Source organism: Lingula anatina, chromosome 7 (genome assembly GCF_051362555.1).
Source record: "Lingula anatina isolate TDL-2025a chromosome 7, LinAna3.0, whole genome shotgun sequence".
Classification (NCBI taxonomy): Eukaryota; Metazoa; Brachiopoda; class Lingulata; order Lingulida; family Lingulidae; genus Lingula; species Lingula anatina.
In genome coordinates, this window is record NC_141773.1 from 9,940,895 (window position 1) to 9,964,798 (window position 23,904).

The 23,904-nt window shown below is 38.5% G+C and overlaps 1 protein-coding gene across 4 annotated transcripts; it reads left to right on the plus strand.

Annotated features, from left to right (window-relative positions):
• Positions 1–2,455: 2,455 nt before the first annotated feature.
• Positions 2,456–18,265, plus strand: LOC106169564 (uncharacterized). 4 transcript variants are annotated; one of them, XM_013549052.2, is made up of 16 exons: positions 2,460–2,897; positions 3,757–3,864; positions 4,795–4,852; positions 5,785–5,869; positions 8,471–8,607; positions 9,064–9,231; positions 9,911–10,081; positions 11,315–11,460; positions 11,675–11,798; positions 11,959–11,979; positions 12,410–12,622; positions 12,999–13,247; positions 13,863–14,195; positions 15,825–16,025; positions 16,338–16,532; positions 17,264–18,265. In XM_013549052.2, the coding sequence occupies exons 1-16, from the start codon at positions 2,856–2,858 to the stop codon at positions 17,437–17,439; spliced, it is 2,427 nt and encodes an 808-aa protein (XP_013404506.2). In that variant the 5' UTR covers positions 2,460–2,855; the 3' UTR covers positions 17,440–18,265. The 4 variants fall into 4 exon arrangements, with proteins under 4 accessions (XP_013404507.2, XP_013404509.2, XP_013404508.2 ...); XM_013549053.2 differs by lacking the exon at positions 11,959–11,979 and having other exon boundaries at positions 2,456–2,897; XM_013549055.2 differs by lacking the exon at positions 9,911–10,081 and having other exon boundaries at positions 2,456–2,897.
• Positions 18,266–23,904: the final 5,639 nt, after the last annotated feature.

Consider the following 23,904-nt stretch of genomic DNA (forward strand, 5'->3'; position numbering starts at 1 on the left):
CAAGTAATATAAATTGTTAGCATTACTGCCTTATTAAAGAGACGAGGAAATTACTTTGTCGTGTGGTTTTATCTTGATAGAAGTCATACGCGACCTATAAACACTGGACGGGCTGGTGTTGTAGCACCCTAATTATGAATATTAAGGGCTTTTCCCAGACCCTATCTTACTAACTGTGGATCGATCTATCTCCGAGGGGATTCTCGCTAAATTGCAATCAACTTGCTAGAGGGTAATAATCGTTTAGCAGCTTCAGTAGGCGTGCCAGACATCTAGCCGGTTAAGCTGAAAGCAATTTAGCAAGAAACCCCTTGGAGATGAATCGATCCTGTTAGATTGATCTAGGTATGAGAACCCAGTCTAAGTAGATGGACGAAGGCTAAACTATCGTTACGGTAGCCGGAACACAATTTGAGTTCATGGAAAAACATGCTTTTAAATGACGGCGTGACACATGGACCAACATGCCCGATTATGATAAGTTGGTCTACATCTGTTGACTCGAATAAGCCACTTATTTTCTATAACTAGAAAAAGGCTTACAAAGAACGTTAAACAGCGCCAGCATTGCAGCTTATCATTTTCGGAAAACTAACATCCCGTACAATAGCGTGAAGATATTTTTTCCAGTAAACTACGCTACATAGTGTTTGACACAACTTCGACAGGAACAGTTTAAAATTAAATCAAAGCAGACTGACTGGATTCATGGAAACCTTGACTTGAGAAGTGTTGATCTTTCTGGTAGCAGGTTTTGAAATATAAAAATGCAATCCCGGGAGTACACAGCACTTCATGTTAATAGGCATTATAATGACAAGAAAATAATTAAGGAAGTCTTTCGTCTTTTGGTACTTGGAAAACGATCTTTTCAGTGAGTTCCTTGCCATCAAAGCGTGTTGACCACTTAACCTCAGTGTCTTTTAATAAATGAAGAAGAAATAAACGGAGCAAAGTGAGCATGTTATTCTGTTAGTTTATTTTCATATTACGCACGCATTAAATTCACGCTATTGTCCATTATTGTGACGGCCTGATGAAACTGATAATAAAACAGTTCGTAGAATCAACCGAGCTGCTGAGAGGGATTTACACTTGCATAACGTGAAGTACAAGACCATGACAAGACAGCAAACCTTCCAAATGTACAGACAACAAGAAAGAAAAAATATCCAATTTGCTCCATTCTGAGATTCTGAACATAGTGAGGGATTAAAATTTGACAAATTGCACTGATATGAGTTAATTTCCATTTTTGACACTTTATTAGACAATACACAATAACAGATTTGCCATTATTTTATTATATATAATTAACGAACATAATTGCTAAGTTGCAGATAATGTCAAAAGAACATTTTTACAAATCTTATTAGTTCAATACTGATACTATTTTAAAATGTGCCTAAGAACTGAATCGAAGGAAAACTCACATAAAAAACAGCATAACTTCAACAAAAATAAACCGATCAAGCTTATTTTCGAACTTGATCTGTATATTGGACCTATAAATCAGTCCGGCAAGAATCAAAGCAAAATTTGACATGGTGTTCATTTTCTTTGTATTACAGTGGATAAAATATGTTTAAAAACAGCATAACTTTTGGAAATACGGTCCAATCAAGTTAATTTTCAAACTCGACCTGTATTTTACAAATATTCATCAGTTCTGTAAGTTTAAAGACAAAAGGTAAAACAATTTTCATTTTATTTGTATAACGGTGGATTATGTAAGCTAAAAACGAAAAAAAATAGCATAACTTTTACAAAAATAATCCAATCAGGCTGATTTTCAAACTCGACCTGCGTTTTATGAATATTCATTAGTTCTGAAAGTTTGAAGACAAAAGGAAAATAGGATTCAGTGTCACGTAATCTAGACGACGTTTACTTTAAGCACGCTTTAATTGTGACATAGCGTTTCTTTAACACATCAACGACGTCACGTATCCTAGGAGTTTTTTTACCGGTTTTTTTATTCATATTTCTGAAGAAGGCCTAAGAGTCGAAAGCTAGGATAGGATATTACATCTTTATAGTAGATCTTCATAGCTGCATCATTATAATAACTTTATTACCCAATGACATAGCTGGCCTTAGCATGTGCACCCAATACCAAAACAGCATGTGTAACTTATTGGCAGAAAATTTCTACAGTTGAATAATTTTATAAAATGATTAATTCTTTGATTAAAAAAAATAAATAGATAATTAATAAATTAAGGCCTTATAGTGGACATGGTTACATAAATTGGACTCTTAGTATAATGACTATTTTTATATTAAGTCCTGTTTTTTATTTAAGCATAAGTGATGGGCTTTTGTACATTTGGGGCACATACAACTGTTAAATTTGCAAGGTACCACAAGAAAGCACTAGTTCGTATTCAGTGTCGAACACTAGGGAATCTGTCACGCTCCTATCTGAGCGGTTCACTGGCCCAAGACGTGATTCGCGTGGAAACAATGCGTATCGCAAAGATAACATGAAAGAAGTTATTTACAGACATCCATGCTTCAGATACCACTAGTGGCCACAAGGATATAATTTGCTCGTGATAAGCTCGTCCAAATATTGTATAGAGGTATGTTCACACAATACAGCAACCAATGAGGATATAATACAGTTAATGGAAATATATTTTGAACATTAATTGTATGAAAACCTGTGAAACCGTACGGGAATTGTCTCTCTGAAGAAAAGTGTAAAAAATTCTCACATCAGAACAACTTCTTATAAAACCAGCGCTGTGTATGAACTAAGAATACGTGCGTCTGCGGCCAGACACAGGGAAATCGCTTTGGTATCCGTGGATGTCGATAAAATAGAAAGTTAACCAAGGCAGAATACCAGAATGACCAGAAAATCTACATTAACAATACTTGCACTGGCACAAGTAAGTATTCCTAAATTCTGAATGTTTGGAAAAACAAGAATTTTCTCAAAAATTCACCTTTTTATATGTCGTTTGCATTAATATTCACTAAAGATATATAACTCTAGATAGGTATCATTTGAAGGCTTGTTAATGTTGTACGAATGATGCAACTCTCGAATTTTATTGTATAAAATTTTCTGGTACAATGGCTACTTTATAAAGACTATGTTTGATATTGTCCAACAATTTGCGAGTCTGATTGATATTTTTAAAGCTATATTTACAATAATTTGTTGCATAATTTTTGTCGACATACAAGTGTTTACTGACGTTTTCAGTGATATAATCACTTAAGTCGCTGTCACACCTCGTGTAAAGAGGTTCGTAAAACTTTAGTTTGTGCCATCGATTATACGCACAACTTTAGGGGTATGAAAATGCCCTGTTGAAATGAAGTGACAAGTGGCGTATGAATGTGTGTGTGTGTGTGTGTGTGTGTGTCCTTAATATTTTATCTCCCTCCGGGAAATGCCATCGTTTTCTGCGTACGCGAAACGTGTACGGCGCATGTTTAACGAGGCCCTTGCGTATGGGCAATTTTTTCATATGCGCTAGGTGTGATAGGACAGTACCTTTGCTTTGAAACAAAATTTATGCAACAGGTACGCTTCGCTATTGTCACAAGAGCATCATTCGGCCTGAAGCATGGCCTTATGATAAGAACGAAATGTAGCTATTTCATATTTTTCCCCAAAGTTAGTGATCAGTATATCTAAAACGTTAGTAAATAGAATCCTGGGGAAACAAGAACAATCTTCTAGATAATGTGCATGAATGTGTAAGTATGTTTATGGTTAGCCTTTATTCTACGCTACAGGTGCTGTCTCTAAGCAGTACCCAGTGGACGTATAATACCTTCGGCCTTCGCCCCTACAACTCTGCTTACAGGCCGTACACTGGAGCATACGCAAGGAACACATGCCTGGTATATAAAATACCTTCATCTTTAAGAAGTATAAGAAAGACAGCTCTGACATAATTCGTACAGTGTTTTCTTAAATTAATCCTGACCACTATAAGAGATGTTTTAAAATTCATTTAAAATAAATAAAGAACCAATGTAATGAAGTTGGAAAAAAAAGTCATCTTCATTAACTTTTATGCACTGGTTTAGTTAATACAATACTAAAAGTATAATCCGTGCAAATTGATGCCCATCTATAACCATATCAATGCAGCTCATCGAAACAAATTAAGGATGAAGACGGCATATTGATAAGAAGCTTATTTCAACAGCTATTCATTGCATTTCATTATTTTATTACAAAGTGGTTACGTAAGGAGATATAACGCTTAATAGATTTTCTAAAACTGATTTTTATTCTCTTAAAACTGAAAGTCCACTATACAGACACAGGTTTAGATAGCTTAGTTTATTTGCCTCCTCTGGCATCAACAGAAATGTGTTTCAAGTTCTTGATATGAGCTGAATTACCAAATATGTCACAATTTACGAAAATACCACTTTAACGATACTTCTACCATAACAGAAACACTCATAGTTTGAAAATGAAGCTGGTATTATTAAATCCTTGAGCATATTCCATCACACACAGCTTAGATCTAACGAATAAATGTAATCTTTCATGGACTGGAAATTCTTAGTTTTGGCATCTTTTTCTGAGTAAACATACTAACCTTACGTAACTATTACGCAGTGAAATAATGACATAAAATGAATAGCTGTTGAAATTAGCTTTTCACTTATATGCAGCATGTTGCTATATCTTTGTTGGTTAAGATGATAGCTACGTTCCTGCCCCCCCCCCCTCCCCCCACCCCGTCTTCATCCTTGAACGCATTTAAGACTAACGTTTTACTAAACAGGACAAACGTTATAATTTACATATTTCAGACGCTGCGATGTAGGCTTGGAACAACATGTGTGGATGATGCTTTTTATGGAGCAAGATGTAGGTTACATTGATTATAACCCATATATCTATCTATCTGTTGAATTATTTTAAATTCTATCACTTTTTATGTACAGACACATCGTGTCTTAACAAAGAGCCATCACTTGCGCCTGTCGTCGCTCTTGCATTTTCAGTGATAACACGATAAGTAGGAATCCGTTCGGCCTTTTCCCTTTAAATTTACAGAGGTGATGATAATTAATAACGTACAGTTTGCATTTGAAAATCAGCTTGATCGTTTTTCCAAAAGTAATGCTATTTTGAAATTAAATGCTAATTATCTCCCAAACCGAAGGTATTATGGGATGTGGACATTTTGAATATGATCTCAAATTTGACACTTTGACCTATTTCAATGTCAAATGGGCCAATCCACATCTACCATTTAATTTAATCGAGCTTAAACTCGTTAAAATTTGGTGTTGATTTTGTTTTTAAGCATCATGTAAAATTGCATCGAAATTGTCAAAATTACCTTTTTGTGCATCATCATTTGCTTTTATGTCTGTATATTTTACGGCTTTGACTTTTTACATTGAAAGCGTAGGAAAAGACGTAATGATTCGTTTATCCACATTTCAATGTGTTTGGTCAATGCAAAGTGATATGTTATTTTGGTGTCAAGTGCAATCTTTTAGGCTTTGAGCTTCCAGACGTGATTGCAGACAAAAGATTTTCGACGAATTCGTGTTCTACAACAAATTTGGTCTTAGAAATACCTAGATTTGTACCACTTTTCCAAAAAGTGTATATTTGCCTTACGCCGTTTGACATTAATTTAACAAGATTTAAACTCCTTCTATGAATTCATGAATGTGGAGATACTTAATGAACCAACAAAATTTAGCTACGAGGTACATGAATACTAAATCATGGCAGCAGTGGGATGCAGAGTTTGTATTCAGCAGCTTTTGTTTACCATGTGGTAGGTGTTAGGAGTGCGACGCCCACCAAAGGACAGTGTGAGGAAGCCACCAGCTTGGGGTCATGGTGCCCGCAACAGTTTGGACAGAGGTAAGGGTGATGCAAGGAAGAGTTGAGTTCTCAAGGAGAGCTGAAACACATTTTCTTTTGTCGCCGCTGTATGATTATATGATGTTATTCATAAGGACATTTTTGTCTTCGCATACTTGCACTATATACATCGGGCATTTAATGCTAATTGGAATGAGTGACATACCCTGATTAATATATTCTGCCACATTACGGCGTACATTGTTGCCAAGCTGTTATTTTTCACAACTTTGCTCTCTTCCTTGGCTTAGCACGATTAAAGCCTAGATTACATTTGCTGTTGGTGCCTTCCGATGAAATCGTATACGTAACGGCACGAACCTTTTCAGTCTCGATGGAGTTGCCTTATGTGCGGCCTCCTTGAAGATCGATGCGTTATCGGTACATCAGGCAAACAACCAGTCACTTCTACAATCCCTCTGAGTGACTACTCTACACTAAAATCCAGCTAAGTGATGACATTTATTCCACACAAAAAATGTCTAATCTCTGGTCACAAAAGAAAGATGCACTGAATACGTTAGAGGCACATCTTTGAATATTTAGTAAAAATAAAAAAAGTTATCTGTGATCCGGTATTTCATAGATAATGTTGCGAAAAATGCCGGTGTGATTAGGCATACGGGCTTACAATTGAAAAATTTTGTTAAAAGTTTAAGCATGACAAAATCGCAGAGGCTACGGAGGCTGTGAATCCTCACGATTTCGTACTATTTCACCGCCTGCCTCCGCACATACGACGCACGAAAAAGGGCTTCATGGGCAGTGTACCAGCACCGCACGGACATCGTACTCTCTGACCACAGGGTGTGCTAGTAGTCTGTTACAAAAATGTTGAATGGCACAGTGGAGTTTTGTATACTATTTTAGAAGCCCCTGATATCATCGCATGACAAATGTAATCTAGGCTTTAATAACGGAAGTTGCGATCAATTGGGGTCATGCCGATACTCCCCCGCACCGTTACTCCCCCGCACCGATACTCCCCCTTAGTAAATTTTTGCATTATGCACATCGATACGACCCCACACCGATAGATCCCCGCATCGATAAACCCCCTGTAAAATTGCCGTTATACGCACACCGTTACTCCCCCGCACCGATACTCCCCCGCGTTGTTGTTTCCCCGCACCGTTACTCCCCCGCACCGATACTCCCCCGCATCATTACTCCCCCTATGCAATTTTGACGAAACTGAGGATCGAGTAACAGAGTCAACCCTCCATTTAATTATACAGGTTAGGGTCAGTCTAGGTAAGTGGATCAAAATCTTCGACCCGTTTAAGTCCAAATTTTGCGGAGAATCTCATGTACCACGCAAGTCCTTTATGCGAAATTTCGAGTTCGCACGTATGTAAGCACGTACAGAGGATATTGAACATTTCCAATAGATTCTACGAATAATCTGCGAACAGCGAGGCCGTAAGCGTAATTTGCTCCCTTTCTAAGGAGTTTGCGATTGGTTTGCAAGTGAGACTTCCCTGGTTCAAGATGCACGCCGCAAGAAATGAAGGAGAAAGAGCCCTTTGCGTGTTGAGTACGGCGCACGCCCTCACATCTTTATAACGAACAAAATCGAAAACACGACAGGACTGCGAGTATAAAAGGCGTGCTCACGACGCATGCTCGTGTCTCTACAATTTCGTTGTGCAACAATTTTCAAAATTTTTGAATTTTGCTCAGTTCAGATTCTAATCTAATTCAGATTCAAAAGACTAGGGAAAGAAGCTTAAAGAGCAGAAAAGAAGGTTGGAGGAAAAAGACAGAAAACGAAGCGCTTTAGCACTTCTTTTTTTATTACTTAATAATTTTACGAATTCATCGTTGCCTGAAAAAAAAAGACATAGCTGCGTTATCTTAGATTAAAAATAACTTTGCCTTAAGTTAATAAAAAAATCAAAAAATAAATAAATAAATAAATAAAAGGCCGTACAATATATATACAGTAACTACTGAGTAAAGTAGGAGAACGAAATTAATTTTGCAAAAACATTTCTCAAAAATCACAAGGAAGAGCTGTAGACCTACGCACTGTCAAGCTGCACACTAAGTCTGAGATTGACTTCGTGTAACGTTCTTTATTTTTCCCAATATATTTCGAATAAAATTAGTCAACTCTAGGTCCCAAGAGGGTGGTGCATCTTGAAAAAAAAAGCATTATAGAAAGTGTTGTAAATTATGAATGGGGTTTACAAAGCCAAGGGAATCTATGCCTTGGGGGAGTAGTGTTTTTGCGGAGTATCGGTACGCGGGAGTATCAGTGCGGGGGAGTATCGGTGCGGGGATGTAAAGAAGCGGGGGAGTATCGGTGCGAGGGAGTATCGGTGCGGGGGAGTATCGGTGCGGGGATGTAAAGAAGTGGGGGAGTATCGGTGCGGGGGAGTATCGGTGCGGGGGAGTATAGGTACGTAACCGATCAATTGATGACTCTCTGAAGTAATATCCGGCATCGCTGCAGCAACAAATGTCTATAAATTACTGTTTGTGTGACAATTTTCTGTCCCATGCATAGCAGTTAATGTATCAAAATTTCACGTGTTTCTTTTATTCATAACAGTATCCATAGGCATACCCTTGCATTTTGACATTGCTTCACTTCAGGTATTACTACAACGCGGCGGCGCAGAAATGCATGGCCTTCTACTACTTGGGTTGCGGCGGTACCCGAAACAACTTTAAAACTAAAAGCGAGTGTGAATCAACCTGTTTGTCGAAATCAACCACCGACAGTGGTTTAGGTAATCAGTTTTCTTGGTTTTGTTGTAGAAATAACAAGACATTAATCCAATATCCTACCTTATATCCCACTTGTACTATAAAATCCCCTGTTTCATATACATGTACACCTTACGATTAAAATTACACACTGGACTTTACAACATAACTTTAACCATTCGGATAAGGCGTTTTCTACCTCGAGTCCCAGAAGGGACATCAGATTTGAGTCTTTTTACAACATTTCGTTCTGATTATGGTTCTTAATGGAGTATTAAAGGCGCCTTGTAAAAGCTATTGAATCTGATCTAAAGATAGGCAAAATAACGTAATTAATGTTTAAGTTCTATTTGTTCAGTGAATAGATGTTATGTAATTTATGACCACTTTCTAAAGATGGTCGTTTGCTTTTAAGATGTTTGTAGGCCTACATGTTAACCCACAGGATGCACATTGATATTTTGATATTCATATTTCAGAGTGTTCGCTGCCTGCTGATAGTGGTACTTGCTATGGTTATAGGACAAGGTACTATTACAACCCGGGCAGTAAACAATGCCAGTCGTTTGTTTATGGAGGCTGTGGGGGAAACGCAAACAATTTCGCCAGTCTGGCAACTTGTCAAGCTAAGTGCGTCACCAAAAGTGGTAAGGAATGCACTAATAACAATTAACATTTCATCGTATAATATCTATAATCTGACGATATTCATGAGGGTAAGAGGATGTAAAGAAGGGTGTACCCACGAAGTTGGGAAGGAGGCCTAGGGGGCAAACGATGGTGAGGTAGATCAGTATTTGAAGTCAATCTTATCAACATTTATCTTTTGAATAAAGTGGAGGTGTTTTGCCATTAATTGCGAGATGACGACATGGATGAGAGGTGGTGGTAGTCTGTGGGTACGAGAAGTATGCTGAGTATTGGAAGGGGTGGGGCAAGGGAGGTTACTGTGACTATCATCACTTCTATAGAAGTATTTGTAGTGTGTTGCTATGGGGAATAATTAGATGATTCGATGGGGGGGGGGGTCGTTGATCGAGAGCAGGATAGAGGCTTAAATAGGACAGTAGATGACTGAGCACAATGGGGTTACTACTTTGCTGTGGGAGCAACAGTGAACAGTGAACACTGGCGAAATAAATAATAATCTGTTAGTCATTAATAATCATGTAAGACCCTCATTTTGTCGCGCTTTTCTGCATTCTTACTGATAGAGGTTTTCATAAGAGCCTTGGCTCTATCCTTGTGAGACATCGAGGAAGAATATTTAAGTTATACTTTTGTAGGAATTTTAAATACACGCTGTGGCTGGTAATCGTGTTTCAGAGTGTTCGCTGCCTGCTGATCGCGGCCCTTGCTATGGATATATGACCAGGTACCGCTACAACACGGCCTCTAAGCAATGCCAGTCGTTCCTCTATGGTGGCTGTGGGGGGAACGCAAACAATTTCGTCAGCATGGCAGCTTGTCAAGCAAAGTGCGGAGTTGCACAGACCAGTGAGTTTTTGGTGCTTATGCTGTCAATTTGGAAAAAATGAGTAAAGCGTGTGAAAGGGTATGCCATTGTCTGTGGGTCATTTAACTGCCTGCCTCTCTTCGTCCATGATATGACCTGTGCTGTCGTACAAGAAGGATAGGTGACGATATATACATGTAGCACAGCACAGTTCTACTAAAATCTAGTCTTCTACTGACCTAAATATCCAGCTTCAGTTCTGATGTAAGATGTGAAATATAGATTGTACATTTTTGTACAAGTATTGGATACAAGTATTGCGACTAGTATTGCAACATAGTGAGCAGATTGAAAGCTACGGCAAATGTAGGCGAACTTCGTTTCCTACCCTAGCTCTAGAGTAGTCAATGCCTTTTTTTAAAAATAGGCAATATATTATATCGTATCATTCTATTCTACATTAAACATGAGTATAAGTAAACTTTGATATTTGCTTACAATCAGGATATTGAAGAAGATGCAGTTTAAAAGCTTATTTATGTTGGCTGAGTGATTAATTTGGTTTATCCTTTGGATTTTGAGTCATATAAAACTGCTTATTGTGATTTATATGCGTTACAGGGAATCAATGCTCGCTTGTTATGTAACTATAAATCTAAAATGAGGTTTATCTTTATGTACGCATTAAACATTTTACCAGCAATAAATGCCCCTCCCCCCCTTTTCCAGATGATCCCACCAAACAATGTATAAATGTTACAATTCAGATGCACATGATATGTGCATTTTTGTCCATAAAGTATGCACCTTGATTGTGCGACCATTTGCTATGTCTAAATTGAAAATACAAGCGTTGCCATTTTATAAAATGGCTGTCAATTGAAACAAGACCGCAGATGGACGGATGATTGATAGTGGGCTAAACGACGTTATGAGTGAACATATATGTATATGCAATCCCCGCGTTGTCTCTGAAACGCCGATTTTTGATCACTACTCAAACACAGTATAACAACGGGTGGAATACACGGGGTAAACTAGGCCAAAACGAATTGGCTAATTCATAAATGCAAAGTAGCGCTGGCAATTTTTTCTCTTAGGCAAATCACTACTTTTTCATCACTTTTTTCTGAAATGGTGTAAATTTTACTTAAACAAGTTAAATCAACCCTACTGGTATTTTGTTTAGGCAATTTAAGTCAGTTAAAGTATTTGGCTAAATTAGAGAATGTAAGGTGTGGATTTGATATTCTCATCAACATACTTAATGATAGGTACTGATGTGAGCTACTTTGGCGGGAGAGGACAGTTTACCCCACTTCAGGGCAACGCTGCAGTATTTGGAATACCCCGCTGGCAGCCGACGGGGGCAGTTTCTATTGGAGGACCAATCAAATTGCAACCGGCACGGACTTGCGCAGTAAGGCTGTAATCATGCAATACAATGCAATGGTCAGATACGCTAAACCGTATAATTGATTAGCTAAGAAATGTATCGGTGCTATTGTTGACACACACACACACACACACACACACACACACACGTACGTTTCAGATCTCAAAAGTCCCGTAGTTGCAATCAACTCAAACTGCATATGTTATCTTCTGAAAGGCTGACTGTATTATCGTTGCAGACGATGGACTGCCCCTTTGGTCATACGTGTGTGGAAAAAGACGTCCAGTGCATCCGGGCACCGTGTCCCAAAGTGTCAGAATGCATTCTTTCTTCACCTGAAGCTGAGACCAGCTCAGAGACAGGTACATTATGCACTGCTCATTGTTCATTGACACATTGCAGTATAGTAAAGAATTCAATTACGGCATTCACTATGGCTAACCGATAGTGTCTTCACAATGCGATTTCTTGTTTTATTCGTAAGTGAAAGAAAATAAAGGCTATTTTTTTCTAATCTTTTAGGCACGGAAGAGCCACCTTCAGGTAATATAAATTCACTTATGCGTCAATTAATTGCAAATGAATATAGGAATTTATTTTTCGAGCAATTTTTCTTGGGTATGAGAAACTGGTTTTCCTTCAGGTAAAATTCAATTTGGCGCAAACATTTCTGGGTGCTTTTAAGAGAAAACGACCAGAAAAAGTATCCGTTGATTAATTATGTTAGTTTTTATTCATAGTCCCACTGCACTCGAAAGTTTGCCATTGTTTCTGACTCCACTCTCCTCTAAATCTCACTTGATTTTTGGGCACATCGCGAGACTTTGGGCTATCTCGGATGCACCCTATTGCCCCTAAGCATTCGTTTAATTCTCTGCATATCACTCAGTCTAGGATTACTTGTAAGTGCACTTGACAGAGTAATCGACCATCTGTCTTTTCTTTTCTCTTTTTTTTTCTTTTATACAACCAGAATGCACTGGTGGACAGGTTTTGCAGAGGTGTGTCTCCCCATGTAAGCAGCCTACTTGTAGGGACCAGCCGCAGATCCACCTGTGGTCGTGCCTCAAGAAATGTGGGGAGCTAAAGTGCGCATGTCCTCCGGAGAAACCTCACTTTGATTCAGGAGTGTGCAAGAGCTCTGAGGAGTGTGGAAGGGAAAGAGAAGAAAACCAAGCGCCGACAGGTTGATTTATATATTTTTCTTGCCCTGAGAACTCCAACTGCCCAAGCTAAACAATCCCCGTTCTTTTTGCAGTTCGTGCCCAGACCGCTGCTTTTGACTTTCATAAACTCTACTATTCAGCTACCCGTACGTTTAGAAACAATTTGTTTACAGGTGATGAAAAGTTATTTCTATCCGTATAAAAAAGACAGGGGCTTTCTATATATAATCAATTAACATATCTCCAGTAGATTCAAATAACATACTTTTCGCCTGCTCCAGAAAACCTGAAACCAGCAGTGAAGTCTAGCTTAACGCCCAAACAGACAGGCATACCACACCCTCTTGTACTTCCACGGACTTCCACGGACTTTATTTAGGCCTCTTTTTTTTTCAGAATGCCCCCCGGGTCAAGTGTACAAGGAGTGTCCTTTCATCTGCAAACCTACATGTGAGGACCCTAATCCAGAGTGTACAGACACCACGTGCCCACCCCCAGGGTGCGAGTGCTCTCAGTTCACGCCTATCTTCTACAACAATAAGTGCATCTCGGCTGCAGAATGTCCATCTCCAGCAGAAAGAACGGATGTCTCCACCGAGACTGCTGACCCAATCCCTGTCAAGAAGCCGATAGCATCTTCAAATGGTAAAATACTCTCTTGATTGCCAGAGAAATAAAATGTACATTAGAAGGAAGAAAGTCACTGTAGCAAAACGGCACACTGAGCATATAAAGGTGAAATGCCTGTGTGTTGGTTAAAATCAGTTGTCTGCAGTAATATTTGGAAGCACGCCTCTAAATTTGATTTTTTTCCTTTATTTACCATTGACAGACCTTGGTTTTTGACCAACTTTATAGAATAGCACAAGCCGGAAATCTTGAAATTTCGGCAGATTTTGTAGTTTTAGATGTTCATTAATTAAAAAGTTTTCGGGTTAATGAAAGTTAAACAAACAGTTCATTTTCTAATCAAACACTTCCCATGACAAGGAAGTGAAATACGACATGCCCTTGGCGATAAGGGGTCATTATTATTATTATTATTATTATTATTATTATTATTATATATTTCGGTTCTTACATATTTATTATGATTATAACCTGACGATACGTTCTTTTATTATTCTGCTTAAATAACAATAACAAATTTCCAAACAGATTATAAACTGTATGCCACACCGCAAAATAGGCCGTGGCCACGCACGCCAACATTCTCAAAATCACGTACATAAGGTTTCTTCTAATTGTTCTGTTCTGCAGCCTGTCCTATCCAGAACCAGGTGTACACACAATGCTCCTCAAACTGTGATGTGTCTCCGAGCTGCCAAAACCCTGAACCACGGTGTAACACGCGAATATGTGGACCACCGCGATGCGAGTGCCCCAAGTCTGCGCCCATCCTTTACGATGGCAAGTGTATTACCATAGCTGACTGCAAACAGCTACAAGCGGTTGTTATCATGCCCATGCCACACAAACCTCCCCAGGGACACGGCACTAACGGAAATAACAACCAAGGTGATGGATCAATGACCGTTTTACCCATGCCGGATAAAAATGTTCTGCCAGCAAGCGATGACACAGTAAGACCAGGTAAGGATTTTTTTGCACCATGAAGAAATGTACATTTCTCAAAACATTTTCGTGATTACATGTCAAATAATAATAAAGGTTTATTGTGTTCTTTGCAATATATAAGACATATATTGAATGTTTATGGATAAAAGTATAAAGATATAGTATTAAAATAGAGCTTTAAGATAAATTCTAAATTATAAAAACAATAATGAGGTTAAAAATGGTGATTCGTTGTTTTTTTTAAAGCTAAAAGTTCACGGATAGACCTTGATCATTGACATGTATATAAACAGTATGGAATAAAAGTGTTTCTATATCTTTTTGTCCGACATTTTGGTAAAACATATCTATAAACATTCCTGGGGTCCTTTTCTATGACACGAGTGTTAGGTAAAAGATGATTTAATCTTTGGGTACACAGTTTTATCTCATTAAATAATTTTTTGCACAAGTCAGTACGCCGAGATTTCAAGTTAGGTAATTCAGTGATGTCCATTGCTTCGTTTTAAGTGAGTTCAGGGTATATAATATGAAGAGCTCTTTTCTGGATGTTCTCTAAGGCTTTAGATTGCTGTGCGGTAATTCCAGCATGCCATAGCTGACAAGCATACTCAAGTGTTGGTCTGAGATAGCTTTTATAAATTTGTAAGAGGTCATATCTCGGCACCCCAGCGTGTTTGACCATGCATAAGAAATACAGTCTGGATGCAGCTTTTGAGAGAATTTTTTCTATATGTAAGTCCCATTTCAAATTAAAACTGATATGAACTCCCAGCAGTTTGGCATGTGAAACTTGTTCGATTTTTATACCATCAATTATTAGGTTATCAGGCACAGTTGGGTTTTTACTGAAATAGATAAACAGTTCAACATTTTTTTAGGATTAATTAGCATGTTATTTTGTTTTGTCCATTCATATAGGTTTGAGGCTGCTATGGGAATTTTAGATTGTGTAGGTTTGGCACCTTGTTCTATTTCCCTTGGAGATGGTTGGTGAACTGTCTCATAAACTGTAGTGTCATCCACATACTTTACTGCTGGTAAAAAACATTCCATGTCATGTCAAAGTTAATTTATCACCCATACACCTATAAATAGCATGATCACCTAGTCAGACTTGCTCTGTCAAAATTTAGAACATATTAAAAGTTGAAATTATAAAATAGCAAGCACACTGCAAAGTTAACATATGTTTTACAGGTATTTAATCTTTTGTAATGGAATAACTGTAATATAAAGAACGAATTCTCTAACGTGTTTTGAATTGATGGACGCCAATAATCATATAATGCATAGTTTTGTTTTTTTTTTTAATTTAGTTTTTTTGGGGGATGAAATTGCTTATTTATTTCTGTGTAATTACTTTTCTTAGGGATATTTCAAAACGGTATGATGCCATAAAATATCAGAGAGTTAAATAATTAAAACACATTAAGTGATATGTAATTTGTGAGAATACATGTACATTGGGTCCTACCATGTATCCATTTAATGTAGAGGCACCTTTCAGGGGACTCTTGAGAAATACTTTTTATTAGATGAAGAACTTTTTTTCAAGATTTCATGAGTCCTTTAACTTATTTGTTAAAGAAGATTGTTTTAAAGTTAGAGTAAACCGTGCTTGCGCTCCTATTTCATTACTAGCCTGTCCGATTCCTGGCCAAGTGTGGAAACGCTGCACATTGAGTTGTGATGCAGTGCGCAGTTGCGACAACCCCTACCCAGCGTGCGCCAATTCGTGCGGCCCTGAAGGCTGTGAGTGCTCACAGTTCTCCCCGTATCTCCACAATGGAACTTGTGTGTCGGCCTGCCCAGATGAAAGTCAAATGACTTCTCAAAATAACGGTGAGGTTTCCTCGTCGCTGCACAGCTGGAAGTTCGTGTTTCGACCTTAGTAAAATCATAATATTGCTTTTTTCAAGTAATTATAACATGTTTCACAAATTGCAAAGCTTAAAGTGACTTTTTTTTTTAAACTATTTAAATTTTTTTGATATTACTTTCCCTCTCTGTGTAAGTTGCTGTTTTCACTTTATTTTGAGCTGTTTCAGCATTTAGATAATGCCTTTGAAATAAAGGAGTTGGTTTTCATCATGACGTGGTTAATATTACATGGTGTAACAAGATAATAAATTGCAATGTCATATTTCTCTCCAGAATGCCCCATTCCCGGCCAGCAGTACCAGACATGTGCTTCAATGTGCCCTGCTACGTGTGAGATGCCAAATCCTATTTGCATAAAGATGTGTGCGCCGGCCCAGTGCCAGTGTGTCCATCCAACACCTATTCTAAAGGATGGCAGATGCATTTCGGAGGCAGAATGTCCAACGCCAAGCCCTTTGGTGGCGGCAGGTGGGTTCACTGGTGTTACCTAAACCACACGCGTGCGCCTGCACACTGCCATATATGTAACGATAACGCACATTACAAGGCGGACGCTTTTAGTTCATGACATAAGTTAGGATTAACAGTTAGGATCATAAATAATTGTAAAGACAGAGTGAAATAAGACAAGAGTCGAGTGTTACTTATGGGTTTAATGGATGTGTCAAAATTACCATCATGCTGTACAGCCAATATGGAGTCGATAACAGCGAAACTGGTGTCGAATTTAGAATCACGCAATCCTGTACTATGTGGCTACAGCTAACAAACGTGTTTCACCCGCATGCATCGTTACTTCCCCACATCGTTACCAACCCGAATCGTTACTCCGTAATAGTATAAGTGCGTCATATAAAATAGACCTCTTAAAATTCTAAATCCAAACTGTCAATAATGGGACTGAAATTGACAAATTCCAAACGCCATTTAAAACGCGATGACTGGGAGGGACTGTGACGGTTCGGGGCAGTATCGGTGTGGGTATAATATCATAAGTTTGCAAGGGGCAGTAGCCTTTATCTTTGGACGAGAGATCAGCTATGCCCAGAAGCTCTAGAGTAACTAGAAACTGTATTAAACTTGATTTCTTGTGTAATTCAATTGTAATTTTTGATGCCTTGTTTATTTCAAAATGACAGGCACCATACTGTTTCACATAATAAGATAGCTTTTGAGTTTGATTTTGATTTTGATTTTAGGATCCTGTAGCGGCGGTATGGAGTGGGTAGAGTGTTCCTCGCCCTGCACGAAAACCTGTGACAACCTGGGCGAGGCATGCATGGACACATGCGGCCCTGCTAAGTGCCAGTGTCCCACTGGGACTGTCCTGCACTTGGATCAGTGCATTCCCGCTGATAAATGCCCCAGCAGCTAAAACACACACAGATTAGTGCGTGGACACCTTGAGTGATATCTTGGTTTGATGCGTGAAAGCTCAGTGTATCTCTGCAGATATCATTTATTTATTACGATGCAAGGAAAACTCAAGAACACAGTATTTCGGTTAAAATGATATTTATGTACGAAATACGTGGCACAGACAATTCATATCATTCACCTCGAAGGCTTGGCATATACAGGCTTGGATATTGGATGATTTTACTGTTAGGTGCCTTTTTTAAACCATCTGGCTCTTATGACATCAGGGCGACTAAGGGAGCATTCACATCGAGAAGAGCCGAGGTCTAGCAAGGCCAAGACCTAAATATGGCGGACCTACATGAAAGTAAGACCGCGTAATGACATTCATTGAGAGACCATTAAAGGATTACGCGTTCCTCAATGAATATCTTTGAGAGACCATTAAAGGATTACGCGGTCTTCCTTTCATGTAGGTCCGCCATATTTAGGTCTCGGCCTTGCTAGACCTCGGCTCTTCTCGATGTGAATGCTCTCTAAAATTTCTAGCTGTTACTGGTCAAGAAAAGTGCACAAGGACATACTGCTGAAAAATTTGATGCTACCGACTTAGACCCCATTCCGATCCAACTAGATCGACCTAACTCCCTGGGGGTTCACGCTAAATAGCCGTCAGCCGACTGGGCACAAAAGTTAATTACCCCCTTGCAGCTTGTAGTAGGCGGGACGGACATTTAAGCCGGATTATCTGACAGTAATCTAGTGAGACTCCCCACGGGGATAGATCGATCTAAATACTATGGGAATGCACTCTTAGAATGAAAAATAAAATTTGAAACTGATTTAAGAGTTTTTAAACTTATATTCCAAGATCATCATCTGGAAGGCTGCTATTCCTAATGAAATAACAAGTGCTTAATTTTATGTTGTTTTTTAAATGGGAAGCTCTTTCATGGCTTACCTTTTTAAGAGTTTTCATTCAAATTTGATTATAAAAAAGTTCTAAAAGTTTTTTAAAACGTGTTTCGTCTTGAATCATAAAGTAACATTACATGAACTAGATTTTATCACACCAAATTTCATCCTACAGTTAAAGGGGACTACTCCCCCGGCCGTGCCTCATTCTAGTCAAAGCACCCATACAGTGTAATTGAAATTTTGGCAATGGGTCTGTCGTTGATCAATCACCTGCTTCACATACAGAAAATCGGAAGAAAACTGTAGTGTATATTTAGATATATTCCATGAACCTTAACAGTGGCGGATTTAGGGGCGGTGTCAGGGGGGTCTCCCCCCCCCCCACCCCCCATTCGATTTTTGAAAAACAAATCACACCAATATTCCCCTCTTGAAATTAGAATTTTGACTAGCTAAATCAGTTCTAAACCGTTCCAAAGGGCACTGTTTGCTCTCCAAAACACCATTTTTGTCGGGGCCGTTGAGCACGCCCCAAACCCCACACCAAAGGGGCGATGGTCGGCTTCGCATCCGAAGCCTGTCGTTCCGGACCCCCCCCCCTTCTAATAATCCTGGATCCGCCCTGCCCTCGCCCCTTCACCTAACCCCAGCAGCTGAAGTCGCAAAAACAACTGCATTGTGATGGCGTTTTGAACTATTTTATCCACGCTTTACTGCGGTAAAATAAACTAACAAAATAGTTACAAGAGCGAAGTAGCGGTTTGTTTGTTAAATAGGATAGTAATATTTTTGTTTACAGTTATATTTTTGTTTCCCATTATCCACTTATTATCACAGGTCCTTGCTAACATTTAGCCTCGCAAAAATTAAACCACTTACTTCAACCACAACACGAATCTCACCTTTATGAGGATGGATTATTATCGTTTTATTTATTTATTTATTTAGTTTGCAGAAAGTAGATTTCGACAGTAAAAGAATCTACCAATATTCCACACATAATGCAAATACTTTTATTCTTCCTTCTTCGACGCACATACTGGGGCACATAGTTAAACTAATTTTGAAATGACCCAGAATAACGTCAAATTTCATATTTCTTTACTTGAATCTGTTTAAATTGGTTTCTTTTGCTAAATTCTTCTTTTTACAAAATAGTTCGTAATCTAGAGTGTCGCATTAGACACAATGAAGGGTTCAGGAAGAGAACTAGTTTTGGAAACATGTTGTATATATTCTCTTGAAATATTTTGCAAGTTAATTACTAACTCATATTTAGCGCTCTCTTTCGGCGTACTCACTGTTTCACAGCGAGAGAAATCACAGTGCGTGATGATTGACGTTTGTTTATATAACCTGCCAATCAAGCTGTTAGAACTTGACAGCAACTATCAAAACTAACTGAACTTGATTGGCACCTTGTCAATCAAAGGGTGTAGGAAGCTTGAACTAAACGTTTTCGACGACTATAGTGATCCACTGTAAATTGACGTTTGTTTATGTAACCTGCCAATCAAGCTGTTATTACTTGACAGCAACTATCAAAACTAATGGATTTGATTGGCATCTTGTCAATCAGCGGATATTGGAGTTTTACATGTTCGGAGAGAAGAGTGTAGTAATTGTGTTTGACGTTTGTTTAAAAAACTGTCATTCATAGTCGTGTGCGCTTGAAGCTTCCATCAAAGTTGAATTAGCCTGTTTGAATGCGATTCATACCTGTCTATAACAATACATGTCTTAACATTCTGGAGGCCTTTTTTTGCAGCGCGTTAAAAAACGTCGGGTTTTTTATTTCAACCGAGAGACTGAAATTTAACCACGTGAAAGAGCCCCGGGTTCTTTCACAGGCGTTTTTAATTGTACTAAAAATCAGTTGTTATTCTTTTTCTGGATATGCTGTAAAATGACTAAACATGAATTAACGTTGATGTTGATGTTTGTTGCTCCATAATCCTTTCTTTGGTGTTCGTACGAAATCGGAACTTCGTATACGAACTGAACATATTACTTTAATCATGCTCATGAATATTTTTGGATCATTTTTAAAAAACGAATGGTATAAAAAGTAAAACCTTGTCATTTTTTTCATGAGCTATGAAGAGAAAAATGCTGAGATAATAATGTTAGTGGCCAGGTAAATTAAAAAGTGCTGCTTTTATAAAGGGCCGGGGCACTTAGTAGCCCGTCGCTGTATATTGGCAGGAGAGTGCGTGAAAACTGTTATTTTTAAATAAACTACAAAATTAAAACTGCCAAATTAAAACGGAAAACAATTTTATGTAATGCGTTAACAATCTTTCGAGCTATAACCTGCGATATATTGTTAGTACTTCATAAGTATTAAAAAAAACTCCAGATTTCAATAACGTGTGAAAATTAATAAACTAATAGTGGAATAAGTCGGACTGGTTTAATCAAGGACTTGAAATTCTTGGTTTAATTTATTGAAGTTGTTCGTTCAATATTTTATACTGTATTTCATCAGATTGGTAAAAAATTACATTTTCATTACATATACAATGGATGCTACGCCGTATAAGAATTAATATTTGATCGAATATTTACTTGAAAACATACTTTTTTTACCTAAATTATTTTATTCTATTTATAAGTAAAAAGAAAATTAATTCAGCATTAACAACAGCATCTTTGCTTTGCCTCATCTAGCACATTCTATGAATTTTTTGTCCGAAGGCGCATATTATAATATAATAGATTTCCTGGCATGCTTTTTGCAGTTAATATTCTACGTGCAGTATATTAATGTTTCCTACCGCAAGTGACATTAAAATGAAGCTTTTTTATCTCGGTAATTTTTTTCAACTAATCTATCATAGAGAAACATCTTTAACTTGTTTCTATAACCCAGATTAGGTAAAATCTTCCGTAGCTTTGAGCTCAGGTCGAGAAAAGTCGGTTTGTCAGCAGATAAGTCAAATGGGGTTCAAACAGAGGAACCGGGGGCGAGTCTTGACATTCTTATCTTTTAGTACGTAAACAAAAGAGGTGCACTCAAAAAATTGTGTACGAGGCAATTTCATATCTTGGCTTCCTTTGTCCCAAATTTTTAGAAATACCCACAGATACTGAGCTTACTTAAGCCCCGATTTAAGGGTCATTCACAAGTAAACTCAGTACCGAAATGCCGTATAGTTCCATTCTTATTGTTCAGCCTCTCTCTCTCTCTGTCTCTCTCTCTTCATTTATTTTAATCTATTTTAAATTCTATATACGTAAGAATGATTCACAATTTACTCGATGGGGAAACAGAAATTGACACAGGGTTGAAATAAAAAGTCGTTCCATTTTCTGTTGAATTGGGTCTTTTAATGGTAGACAGTAAGGCGTCTTCTCACAAACGGGGCAATTTTAGTAGAGAGCAATACTCCATACTCTGTCTACTACAGAGACTAGTCCCGCCTAGGTTTGTTAATTTTATTCATGCAAGGCAGTCTATCTTCCATTTTTAAGACCAATATTTGGTTTATATGACAAAATCACAACATCATTGGCTTATTTCAAAATATATTGGGGGAAGGCATGTCATTCCTAAACCCCCCCCCCCCCCCCCCTTCAAATAATCCTGGATCCGCCCCTGCGTGTGGAGGCGGGGAGACCATCAGGAATCAGTGGGATGGGATCGCTTTTGAACTGTGGTAGGCCATATTTAGTCGGCGGATCAGTAAGTAGGCCTACTCATATCGTCCATTCTGAATGGGGCGAGTGCATTCAGAACAGCATTCACAACGATTTGAGCCAGGCTTTACAAATCCTGGGGACTAAATATGGCGGACGTACAGGAAAGGAAAACCGCCTAATCTTTTAATATAGTCTCTCCGCCTCTCACACGCCTCCCCACACGTCGTCCCTGCGGGGTACAGTCATTAAATCTCGGCTCCGTTCGCCATGTGGAAGCTACCTGAGAAAAAGAAATGCATTGGCTCGTAGAGCAGCTATGAATCGGGATCAAAATCGTGACCCACCCCCCTTCCAGTTCGATTAGGCGTAGGAGACAAGGGAAACATCAGCATCAGAACGAACTGCGCCCTCTGACGAGACCACGCTCGGCTGTCACCTTGATTGGATAGTAAACGATTGTCGTAAAATCGCTAAATGATATTAAAACCGGGTGCATAAACTTGAAAACCACCTACAACAACCTTGGACTACCACATTAATCCAATACAATGCAAAAATAAACTATACAAGTGGTTAAAGCCTTCAAACCGAATGTCGTAAAGTCCCCATATACCTCCATAGAGACAATAAAATAGAATGAGCTTGTGAAACAAGAAAAATCCAGTTCCAACATAATAATCGAAATAAAATACTGCCGGGCATCGGAGCCCCCTAAAACTTGGCACGCTTACCGCTAATACTGCAGGCTACATCATCCCGTCGCTCGTTTGTAAATTCCGTGCATGGTATACGCACAATCAAACCGTAAAAAACAAATTCTCGGGGTGTCGTTGGCCAGGTCCACTCTAACCTACCATTACGAAAAAGAAGCCATGCCATTGGACAATGCGACCTCTGCGGTTACGTCATTTCCTGAATTGGATTGTTGAGTGGACCTAGCCAACGACACCCCGAGAATTTGTTTTTTACGGTTTGATTGTGCGTATGCCATGCACGGAATTTACAAACGAGCGACGGAATGATGTAGCCTGCAGTATTAGCGGTAAGCGTGCCAAGTTTTAGGCCGCTCCGATGCCCGGCAGTATTTTATTTCGATTATTATGTTGGAACTGGATTTTTCTTGTTTCACAAGCTCATTCTATTTTATTGTCTCTATGGAGGTATATGGGGACTTTACGACATTCGGTTTGAAGGCTTTAACCACTTGTTATAGTTTATTTTTGCATTGTATTGGATTAATGTGGTAGTCCAAGGTTGTTGTAGGTGGTTTTCAAGTTTATGCACCCGGTTTTAATATCATTTAGCGATTTTACGACAATCGTTTACTATCCAATCAAGGTGACAGCCGAGCGTGGACGAGACTGCATACGCAAAAATTCTGCCCTCCTCCTCCTCCGTCTACTGGGGCTGGGTATCTCCGTGAATATCTCCGTGAATATCTCTGGTGACATTCTCTCCGTAGATAGCCGATTCATTGCTGCTCTACGGGCCAATTCAATTCTTTTTCGTCTCCTTTTTGAAAGATAATAGAACAGAAGAGCTTTTTTCCTTCGATCGCCTCTATCCGCCATGCTTTCTTCACCTCGAGATTAATTGATGAGCATGCGCCCTTAATATTTCTCATTTAAGACTAAATAAAGACCACAAGTAGATACATGTATTTTGACATAAAATATATATATAATTTTTAATGTAAAAATTTAAGGTTTATTAAATCCGGAAGTTTAAAACATGATTGCTTTAATTAATGTTGATTACAATGTCTTAGTGGAACCCGCAATGGATTGCTTGCCACATTAAATATGTGAATATGGCATTGCTTCAGGCCAGATTATCGCAAGCTTTGAATCAAATCCGAATGCAGGCTCATAGCCTATTTAATACCCCAATACAAGTTTCTTTCGCTTTTATCTTTAAATAG